Below are 11,579 nucleotides of genomic sequence, written 5' to 3' on the forward strand. Positions count from 1 at the left end.
CTTACTATCATGGGCTCTTATTTGTCAGTCATCTTCTCCACCAGATTCACAGTGGATAGAGCCTACACGAAACTTGCCATAGTGCAACACAGGAGTGCATATGTCTTAAGGATCTACCAATGACATGTTTTGCGTTTTAGAGTGTCCGTGATTAACAGAGAATGCTTCACCAACCTCCATAGAAACACCTTGATCTTTGATGCCATGCCTATCTTTAGTCTCGGGCTGAGTTTGTTTGAAAAATCTGTGTGAATCAAAACCAGATCCAATTATCACAAAGGGGGTCGACACACGCAGAAAGATCAATTGGCTGAGCCCAAGCGTTTCTGTTTGTTTGAACCAAAATCATCACCACGCGTCCGGGCTGTACTACCAGATCCGATGGCCACCGTGTGCTTGCTTGCCATCCGACGGCCTACAAGTCCAAGGATCGGTAGTCTGTCTGGTACCCTGTGAGAGTAGAACCCACGGACTCAGACCACCGCCGCAGTGCTCCGCCTCTCCCTCACCCCATGGCCACCGCCGCAGTCCGCCGCCTCCTCCGTCCGCCCCCCTCCACCGCCTTGTCCACTGCCCGCCGCCTCCTCTCCTCCACCGCTTCCCCACCGCCGAACCGCAGCCCCAACACCAACAGCCCCGCCTCCTTCGACTGGTCCGACGACGACGAGAGTTCCCCCGCACCTCCACCGGCATCCCCGGCAAAGAACCCCATTCTGCCGCCGCCCTACGACCCCTTCAGCAAGAAGCCCGCCGTGGCCGACCCACCCGACCCCACCAATCTTCAGGAGGTCTTCCACCGGATGCGCGCCGGAGGGCTCACCGACTATGCCATCAAGATGTTCGACGGATTGTCCAAGGACGGGCTCACGCACGAAGCGTTGGCTCTCTTCTCGGTCATCAAGGATAAGGGCGCCATGCCTGATGTCGTCGCCCACACTGCCGTCCTGGAGGCTTACGCGAATGCTGGCCCCGCCCACTGGCGCGACGCTGTGCGGACCTACAAGCGCATGCTCTCCAGCGCGGTAGCGCCAAACGCGTACACCATGGCCGTGCTCATCAAGGGGCTTGCGGCGAGCGACCGGTGTGCGGGGGCAGGCAAGTACCTGCTGGAGATGCTCGACCGTGGGATGCGGCCCAATGTGGAGACGTGCCTGGCTGCCTTTGAGGCGCACGTCAGGATGGACAAGGTGGAAGAGGGGAAGGCTCTGCTGGAGATGATGAAGAAGAAGGGGTTCACGTTGGACGAGGAGGCAGTGCGCAGCGGCACCGTCAAGCGGGGGCATGTCTTCAAGGGTGTCATGAACCTGCTCTTTGGAAAGTGATAATGGTATGCACACTGTTTTGTTAATATAGGACATGTTGTTGCATAACCAATTGTTGGTTCGTAACTTGTCAGGATTCTACTTGAAATCGAAATGTCTACTGGTTGTCTGTTGCACAGGACCGGGTTGATATCCTGTCTTCCATGGCTTGCTTCTCCCTTATGATTAGTGTTTGAAGTTTGTTGTGTTTTTCTTTTTTCATTTGAATAATGATGCATGCATTTTAATCAGTTGTGAAACTGATTCCCATTAATCATAGAATCGTAGTGATGATAGTAATTCAGGTTTCAGAATAGGTATTGTGCAAGATTATCTCTACTGCTCTGAACTAGCATTGTTTTATCCAAGGGAGCTAAAGCTGATGAATAAACATGGATATAATTTTTATCATGACCAGACACACACTATCATGATCTTTATGGTTATGCATTTTGAAGCTATTGTGGCAGCAACAGCAGGAACAAAACCGTTGGTGAAGAAGTATCTGATTCAAAAATTCAAATACAAAGATTTCATGCTTCCTCTCAACATATAAACATAGCATATCTTGGTGTTGTAAACTGGATTTATCTTTGTTCTGTACCGTGTTATCTTCATTCATGCCTTATTTCAGCTCTGTGGTAATATATTGAGGGTGACATCGAAACCAGAATCCTTGATAATCAAATCAGGGATAGACCCACTGGATATACCGGAGATCGGTATTCCGCGTGATGGTATGCTGATAAAGGTTTAACTAACAAATTAATGCTAATTCGGTTTTGTTATCATGGTAATATTTGACAAGGGGTAGTAGTTTTCATAGCCTCATAGTCATAGGTAACTCAGTGACCCTTGTATTTTACTTGCTAGCGTTTCCCTTTTACTCTGTATACCAAAGTGAACACAGCCATGCGGCTTTACCCCTAAGCAAAGAGCACTTTCACGATTCTCCCCCTAATCTTTGCTCTTCAAGCTTGACTTGATCTGGACCATCCCAGTCTTAGCACTGTACATTATGGAACTTTTTCCAAAATAGGAATCCTAGACTCCTTTTGCCATGGACTCCCTTCTACAAATACTCCCTCCGCCCCAAAATTCTTGTCTTAGATTTGTCTAAAAACGGATGTATCAAGTCATGTTAGTACTCCCTCCGTCCGGAAATACTCGTCATCAAAATGGATAAAAGGGGATGTATCTAGATGTATTTTAATTCTAGATACATCTCTTTTTATCTATTTTGATGACAAGTATTTTCGGACGGAGGGAGTATTAGATTAGATACATCCGTATCTAGACTAATCTAAGACAAGAATTTTGGGACGGAGGGAGTATAACATAGCACCAACACATTAAAATATTTCTACGGACCAGATTATGTTATGAAGACTGCACTAAAGATTGAGAGTTTCCTGGTGCAGTCAAGGCATTCAAGTTGGGTCGTTCTGAGCAATACAGTTTATTCTTTTATTTATGCTATTACTGACTTTTTAAAGATCATTGCTGCCTTTGTAACCTATCCAGCATAATTTGCTGTTAGGGCTGGCAGAGTTAAGGAGGCGATCCATTTTCCAAGGTTTTGGTCTAAATGAAAGGATTTTGGTTGCTTTCTCAAGTTGCAGAAACAAGTGGCCGTAATGTGGAAATTATAAAATTCTTGGTGCAAATATTAACAATATAAACGCATACCAGCACTAGGTTCAAGCTCACCATCTGGGGTTTGGAAGTGGTGTATTGTTTGGTTCGCGTATGTCTTACTTGTCATACCTACAGCTATTGCTAATCTGAAGTTGCAATGGCGCACAACGTTGCTTTAGGTATTTGTCTAGGGATTGTTGATATATCTCGACTCATTTCCCTACTATTTGACCGGTGGTTTAAGCGGACACTTTAAAGAAAGGCCAACGATAGGCGGCTGGTGCCCCGGCCCAAATTTGGGCCGGTCGCTGCCCAGCCACCCAATTCGAACGCGTTCAGCCGTTGGATTGGGTCTCCTTCCCCGTGTCTTCTTTTCCACGCTTGCACCTCGTCACCGGTCATCGCACTCGTTGCTCTCAGCTCTTGTAGCTGCCTACCGGCCTCGAAGCACCACCCTGTACGTTCACCGGTCGCTGGCCTTACCGTTGTCTTCTCATGTTTTTCTCGCTGAATCCACGCATGAAGCAACTTCCGCCCGCAGTTGCAGCTCCCTCACTGATGGTGGTAACGCCGGTCACCGGTCGTAGCACCCCGGCGATGAGCTCGCCAAAAAGTACTCTACTTCGGGTTTGTTGGTGGCAATAAAAATGCCAGCCGGTAGTAGCAAAAAATTGTGCTAGTTTCAGCAAAAAAAAAAAGCTCGTCGGTGCCACCACCACGTCACCACTAAAGCAAAATCGATCACCAGTTTGTAGCTTCTGTGATTGCCGGTTGCAGCAAAAACTGCTCTTGGTTCCATCGCACGTTGGTACTTCCAGCAAGACTCTTGTCCGCCGCCCTCCACGGTTGCAGCATCTTTTCTACACGGCTGTAGCACCGACTCTGTTGGTTTCAGCAAATCTCGCTTCGCAAAAATCCGTCGCTTTTGTTTCCGGCTCTTTTATTCGTCGGTTTCAGCTTTTTATTTCATCGGTTGCAGCGTTTTTTTCAGCCATATGCAACACTTTGTAGCAGAGTAGAACTTAATGTGGCTGGAGGTAGAAGAAAGGTAACAGATAAGGCAAGAGATACCTAAGGAAGAAAAGCTCGAGGCTCGTCGTGATAACACCCCAAAGGATCAGCGCACCAGAATAACAACCGTCACCATTGAAAAGTAGTGTAGATCGGAAGGATCAAACCTGAAGACACATGAACGTAGACGATACGAACAGATCGAGCAAATCCACCAAGGAGATATCCACTGGAGACACACCTCAACACGCCACCGACAATGCTGGACGCACTAGAAGGGATATTTAAAACGGAGCCCTCCCTCCAGTAAGGGCCTGAACCTAAAAACGGGGCCCTCCCATCGACAAATCTGGATTTTTTAACACATGATACTATTCATTCTCCCAGACCATGATTTTGTATTTTTTTGTATAGGTCACATTCAACGTACTTTATCCTGAAATTTCACACACATACACATAACATCCTTATTTACTTGCACAATTTTTTTTTGATTTTTTTGAAACCAAAGTGTTTGAATTTTAAAATTTTCAAAAAAAAGCCTCCATTGAGGCTGAGAGCCAAATGTTCCTATTAAGTACTAGTCTTTACTCCCTCCGTCCGCGAATAAGTGTACATCTAGCTTTTCTCCCAAGTCAAAGTTTTAAAACTTTGACCAATTTTATAGAGAAAAGTAGCAGCATTTATGGCACTAAATTAGTATTATTAGATTCGTTTTGAAATGTAGTTTCATAATGTACCAATTTGATGTCATATATGCCACTACTCTTTTCTTAAAGTTGATCAAAATTTTAAAACTTTGACTTGGGACAAAAGCTAGATGTACACTTATTCGCGGACGGAGGGAGTAGTTGACAGAGAATAGTGGAGCAGGGTGGGCGAGGTGGCGGGGTGTGAGTGGAGGTGGAAGAAAGATGGGGCGACGGGAGAGATGGTGGCCGGCGAGGTGGGCGAGGTGGCAGACGAGAGGCGATGGGGAGAGGAAAGAGTGACGAGTGAGAGGCGAGAGGCGAGGGAGTGAGCGGTGTGGGCGACACGAGGGTAAAGCGGAAAGTGAAAAAAAATCGTAATGTGATAGTAGTTGTATTGGTTTTCTCTTCAGCGACACGTATTTCGAAACGGATGGAGTAATTGCTGTGAGTCTAATTTGAAGGGCATTCAAATTTTAATGAAAAACTGATGGGGTCACAGTCAAATTTAAAATACCAATTTTCGGCAAGGAACACTCAGGCCCAGCCCAGCCCACAAACTGAGCAGACAGGCTCGTGACGGCCATTATTCCATCCCAGGTCGCCGCGTTCCGTCGCATCCGATTCCCCATTCCGTCCCATCCCATCAGGCGTACCGCCGTGCCATCGTTTGGAACCAAAGCGCCGCGGCGAAACCCCCCAAACCCTCGCTCCCGCCTCAGATCTCCGTCTTTCTACTCGCCGGACATGAAGGGGCCGGCTGCGGCGGCGCCCGCACGCAAGAGGCGCGCATCCGCTGGGCCCAGGTCGAGGCCACAGAAGCGGCCACGTGACGGCGGCCGCGACGGCGACCTCATCAGCAACCTCCCCGACGCCGTCCTCGGCACCATCATCTCCCTCCTCCCCACCAAGGACGGCGCCCGCACGCAGGCCATCGCCCGACGATGGCGTCCCCTCTGGCGCTCCTCGCCTCTCAACCTCGACGCCTCCTACAACCTTCACCGCGACGAGTTCAAGCGCCTCTCCGTCGTCTCCAGGGTTCTGTCAGACCACCCCGGCCCGGCGCGCTGCTTCGCTTTCCGCTTCATCCGCCTCCACAAGGCCAAAAAGAGGTTTGCCGAGGATGCCGCGCAGATCAGTAGCTGGTTCCATTCCCCGAGCCTCCGCAACCTCCAGGAGCTCGACATCGGCTTCGATCTACTTGAATACGGTGGACATGAGCAGACCGACAAGGAGAAGCGCTGCCCGTTGCCACCGTCCGTGTTCTGCTCAGCATCAACCCTTGTCGTGGTCAGCATTTCCTCCTGCGATTTCCCAAGGAAGATCGCGCCTTCACCGAATTTCCCCCTCCTCAAGCAGCTCAAACTATGGCGTGTTTCCATCTCCGACGATGTCTTCTCGACCGTGCTCTCTGCCTGCCATGTCTTGGATAGCTTAGATCTCTCGGAGACAGTGGCGGAGCCAGGATTGATGTAAACCGGATAAGTTACATTTTAAAAACCCAGTTAACTCGAAAAATCATCTTAAAAACCCCGTTAAACATTTGCAAAATCCTCAAAAACCTAATAGAAAAAAAGTTACGGGGCTTTTAAGATCTAGAGTGAAAAAAATTGAAAAATATTCAAACAGTGGGCAAACTGTGGTCAAACAATGGTCAAACTAATTATTCTAGAATATTAGTGTTACTAAATAATTATTTTAGTTATTTCAATTTTGGTCAAATCTGGTCAAACTGTGGTCAAAATGTGATCAAACTAATTATTCAAGAAATATTAGTGTTACTAAATAATTATTGTTTTTAAAACAATAGTTTCAAACTCAAATAGTGAAATGTGTCACTTCATGCTCAAGCAAAATTCCTGAAGGTTAATAGGATTGACATCTTATTATTGTCAGGAAAACAACAAGTGCAGACTCGGAAACGAAGGAGAATAGAACCTGAAAGTTAAGCGTGCTCGGGCTGGAGTAGTGAGAGGGATGGGTGTCCGGTCGGAAAGTTAGATGATTTGGAATGAGTGATCCACACTTGAGCAGTTAAGAGAGGTGATTAGAGACTAAATCATCAAATAATTCAGAAAAATTAAAAATAAAAAAAATCAAATTTTTTTTCCAAAATTTTCAAAAAAAAAATTCAAAAAAAACCTTTAGTACCGGTTGGTAACACTAACCGGTACTAAAGGTCCCCCGTACCAGGGCGCGAGCTCACGCCACGTGGTGGCACTTTAGCGCCGGTTCGTGCCGAACCGGTACTAAAGAGGGGACCTTTAGTGCCGAAATGTTAGTGCCGGTTCCATAACCGGCACTAAAGGCCCTTACAAACCGGTACTAATGATCCGTTTTCTACTAGTGATTTTTTCTAAAACATGACATGGAATTGATATACAAATGCATCAATTTAAGATCAATAATTACAGATACACAGTAAATTTCAATGCAATTTATATTCAATCTAGGTGCAAAGAACCTACCAATGTTGGGGAATGGAGTACCGGGCGTCTACAACAGCAACACAGGGGGCCGGGGCCGGGGCTTAGGCCGGGGATGCCCGGGCGGCAATGGCCAGGTGCCGAGGTTCAGCTCGCGCATCGTGCAGAGCTGCCATCAGCACTGCAGAAGAGGGCGTGCAGCGCCTAGGGGACGGCAGGGGTAGTGGAGGTCGTGAGGAAGATGACGGACAGTAGCGCCGAGCAGGGCAAGCGGCGGTGTGTGCGTACGATCTGTCTCTAGGTCGGCAGTTCGGGGGCGATTGGAAGGGATGGAGCGTTCGTACCAGGCTTCGGGCTTTGTGTGTGCCCAGGCTGTGCTAGGCTGCGCCCCAGGCCCAGTACGAAATATGCATAGGTATAGGGCTAGAACATTTCTCACGCCCCGGGCCAGGGCCCTGGGTGCCCGGGGCCTGGCTCCGCCCGGAGATTCGTGAGGTGTCTTGCCTCCGCATTAGCTCGCCAACACTCAGGATCATCGTCATCTGCTCTTTGTTTCATGGCAAAGGAGAATTGCTCATTAAGGAGGCCCCTTGCCTTGAAAGGTTACTATTAAGTTATCCGGGCTTGGGCGGTGAGATTATTCGGGTTGTTAGGGCGCCTAAATTGGAGATGTTGGGCCTTTTGTCTCCCAGCATTTCAGAAATTGAGATTGCTAATACAGTCTTCCAGGTAACATTAGGACGAGTCTCTACACTCTTATCTGCTAGCATTGTTGCTTCGAGAGTGTTTTTTTTTTAATCTCCATTGTTTCCTTCAGGGATTGATCCCATCCAGCTCGGAAAACCCAATATGCAGTGTAAAGGTTTTGGCTCTCCATTTCTCTAGCCCTGATTTGGGTGCAGTTCTTGACATCCTTAGATGCTTCCCCTGCTTGGAAAAACTCCATGTCATTGTGAGTTTTCATTTTTCTTTGCTTTGAATTTAAAAATGAATATTCAGTTCTGAGCCTAGTTAGCAAAATATTTAACATATGTTTATTATGCCCTTCCCAGTGGGACGATTCTACAAAGGCAGAGGTGAAAAATATGCGTCAGTATGAGCCTCTAGATCCAATCAATTGCCTTGAGAGCCATCTGAAAGTACTGGTGCTAACAAATTACAAAGGTGGTGAGGAAGATGTTGGATTTGCAAAGTTCTTCGTTTTGAATGCGGAAGTGGTGAAGGAAATCAACTTTGTAGTGTGTAAGAAGATTGATATACACAAGAAATGGATGACTGACCAACTCAGGCTGCTAGAAGTGGAAAATAGAGCTTCTCAAGATGCCCGATTGAAATTTGGAAGAAGTTCTAGTTGGTATTACTCTGTGGATACCCAGGACCTGTCAATTGCCGACCCTTTCAGCAACTGTTGTTTTGTAGATGGGGTAGATGCTCTTTCAGAAGCATATCCGTGATCTGTCAATGCCCTATCCCGTTGATTGCTTTGTTTGCAGGTTTGGTTGATACCTTAAGATTGTGCTGTCTTATGTCTGAAAGAAGAGTATGGATGCAACCTAGTTTGTTATAATTTCAGTCAGCAGTGCATGCTTGTGTTAACAGTTTACTAGTTTCAATCAGCGCGATAAGGTTCTAACTCGTGACATATTAGTTGTCGTCCTTGGTGATGTTGCTTCTCATCTACTCCGGTCTAGCTCGACGTCTTTTGACAGTCATAGAGTCTAACGTAAACTGCATCTCATTGGTGCATGAACAAAATTTCTCCCGCACTTCTAATTTGAAGATTGGTCGTGGTCAGATATGATTGAGTGAAGAGAAAGCAATCAAGGTAGGCCATTCAAAGTTTATTTGTGCAGTTAATGTTGTTCCCAAGATTCACTGCAATTAATACAATTTCCATTAATTCTTTTTTTTGAAACGGAGGCAAAAGTTTTGCCCCGTCTATTAATTAAGCACAAGAGAGTTGCCTGATTAATTAACGGGAAACCGGGCTAATACCATCACAAGCGCTGAGCGGCACACACAAGATACCCCACACATGCGTCATCGTTGTCGTTCCTCCCCTAGAGGCGTCATCGCCAACCCTAAACCCTGAGCAAACGACTCCAATTTCACTGTGGTGGTCGTCGACTCAACCCGCATTGTAGAGGCTGAGTGAAGTTGTATGAAGATTCGCGCCAAACTCAGCCACTTACCATCGAACAACACAGCTCCGACTATGACGAAGAACAATGGATGACAAAACCGGGCATGGCCGGCGCCACGGAAGATCACCGAACGGCCCACCTGCACGAGTCATTGTATACCACAGGGCCCCACCGCCACAGCTTCGACTTCACAGTAACAAAACAAACCGAGGCAATCCCACGGACACGCCGGAGAAGAGCCCACTACCTAAACCATTGCCGCATCGCCGCTCCCACCATCATCGTTGCCACAGAAGACTGAACCCCAAAACCACCGCCATCCACTGGTCCCACTCGCCCATGCCGAGCTCCAAAGAAAAAGCCCCCAAAAGGGAATACGACACCAAGGCGCCGCCATCGTCCGATCACACAAGATCAAGGGTTTCCTCCGGAGAGGCCACGAGGGTCAAATCCACGCGGGACGGGTGCGGCAGCAAAGCAGCAATGCCTCCAGAAAGGTCAACGACGGCCGTAGCCGCCGCCATCGTCGGTCACAGCACGAAGTTGAGACAAAGTCTTCACCCAAGCTGCCAAACACCTCTGACCCTCAAGGGCGTCGGCAAGTTCACCAAGCACCACCACCACCACTGAACCAGGCCGTAGACGAAGAGGTCGTCACTGCCGCGGCCAACCCCACCTCACGGAGACCATGAGCGGCCCAACACCATCGCTAGCCAACAGATCCATTGACGGCCAACCAAGAGCAGAGCCACCAGACGCATCACGACCACCACGCCCTGCCGAGCTCCATGCCAGCAAGGAATGGAGGTGCACCACCCGAAGCTGCGAACCACCATGGTTCCCCGCCACAGCTCTGCATTAGGCGCGCACCACGCACGCCGTCGCATCAGCTGGAGACCGGATCCGCCACGCCGGCACCTCCACGCACCACGGGTCTCCGAGCCATGCCGACGGCGCTGCCTTCTAAAATCAGCTACAATTATCAATTAATTTTGTTTTAAAATCAATTAAAATTAATGGTGTTTCTGATTTATCGATGATGCGATGATACATCATTGAAGAACCATGGGACATGTGATATATGTGGTTTAATGGCTGAAATCATCTGGATTCACTCAACTCGTGGTTAAGTAGTAGTTGATTCGTTTATCCCTTCTTATAAGGATATCAAATTATTCTAAAATATAAATATTTCTATTTTTAAAAATTTACTCAATTTAAGAAACGTTCGTCATGCATTTAAAAAATCGTCATGTATTAACATATGTTTGTCACCAATTAAAAAGATGTTATTGGGAATTTCAAAATATGTTCATCATGTGTTTAAATATTTTCACAATGCACTTTGAAAGTTTTCATTGTGTGTTAAAAACTGTTCATCATCTTTTTTTGTAAATGTTTGTCCTGAATTAAAAAGTTGGTTATCGCGTATTTCAAAAAGTTGTTCATAATGTGTTACAAAAGATTCATTGCGTAGTACGCAAATTGTTCATCATGTATTAAAAAAATGGTTATCGTGTATTAAATATGTTGATGATACATGAAAAAGCTCATAATGTAATTTAACTTCTTTTATCATGTATTAAAGATTGTTCGCCGGATATTTGTTTTGGACAATGTGTTCACATTTAAATAGAACCCCATCCTTTATTCAAACTGAAAAAAGAAAACCTACTAATAAGAAAGTATAGAAAAGAGAAGGAAGCAATAAGAAAAAAAATAAAAATAAATGAAAGGACAATGGGAACCGATTAAAAAGAAACAGAAGAAATGAAAGGGAAAACAGAAAATAAATAATAAATAAACTGAAACGGGTTCTCCTAGAACGCAGCCAAACCCAAAGTTCACAAAAAACAACTGGAAAAAAAACCAGTCGAACCATACAGAACGCCGGCGTGGATTGCAAGCAGCCAAGGATGCATGCATGCATCATATGACACTAACCAGGGGAGATAAGACTGAGGGTCCCAAGATATGCAAAAATAGTTGGGCATTATAGAAAAGGCGTGGATAACCAAATGATGCAAGAAGCAACCCAGAGAGCACTAATCCACACAACATAATTCATGACCCGGGCATATAAGTATCTCCAAAGCACCCTCTCTTTTGGCAAAATATGTTTGGGGTAATTAATGTGCTGGTGGACGATCTAGGAAACATTGGCACGTCACTGATTGTGATGAGAAGCTATCGCCAGGATCTATGGCGGCCAACTTTTGAGTGAGGAACAAAGATAAGGTGATACATTACTAACACACTTTGTTCAAGGCCTCAGGTGATTGTGATAATGCTAATCGCCGATATGGGTGTAACCAGCTGCAACGCGCGCTGAGTGTACATGCTAATTTATTCGTTTTCCCCCTTTTGCCT

The 11,579-nt window shown here is 46.5% G+C and overlaps 1 protein-coding gene across 1 annotated transcript; it reads left to right on the plus strand.

The window, feature by feature from the left end:
• Window positions 1–426: 426 nt before the first annotated feature.
• On the plus strand, window positions 427–1,479 carry LOC125547741 (pentatricopeptide repeat-containing protein At4g38150). The gene has a single exon (XM_048711552.1). The coding sequence runs from the start codon at window positions 513–515 to the stop codon at window positions 1,320–1,322; it is 810 nt and encodes a 269-aa protein (XP_048567509.1). The 5' UTR covers window positions 427–512; the 3' UTR covers window positions 1,323–1,479.
• The last annotated feature ends 10,100 nt before the right edge of the window (window positions 1,480–11,579 follow it).

This window comes from Triticum urartu, chromosome 1, assembly GCF_003073215.2.
Source record: "Triticum urartu cultivar G1812 chromosome 1, Tu2.1, whole genome shotgun sequence".
Taxonomy (NCBI): Eukaryota; Viridiplantae; Streptophyta; class Magnoliopsida; order Poales; family Poaceae; genus Triticum; species Triticum urartu.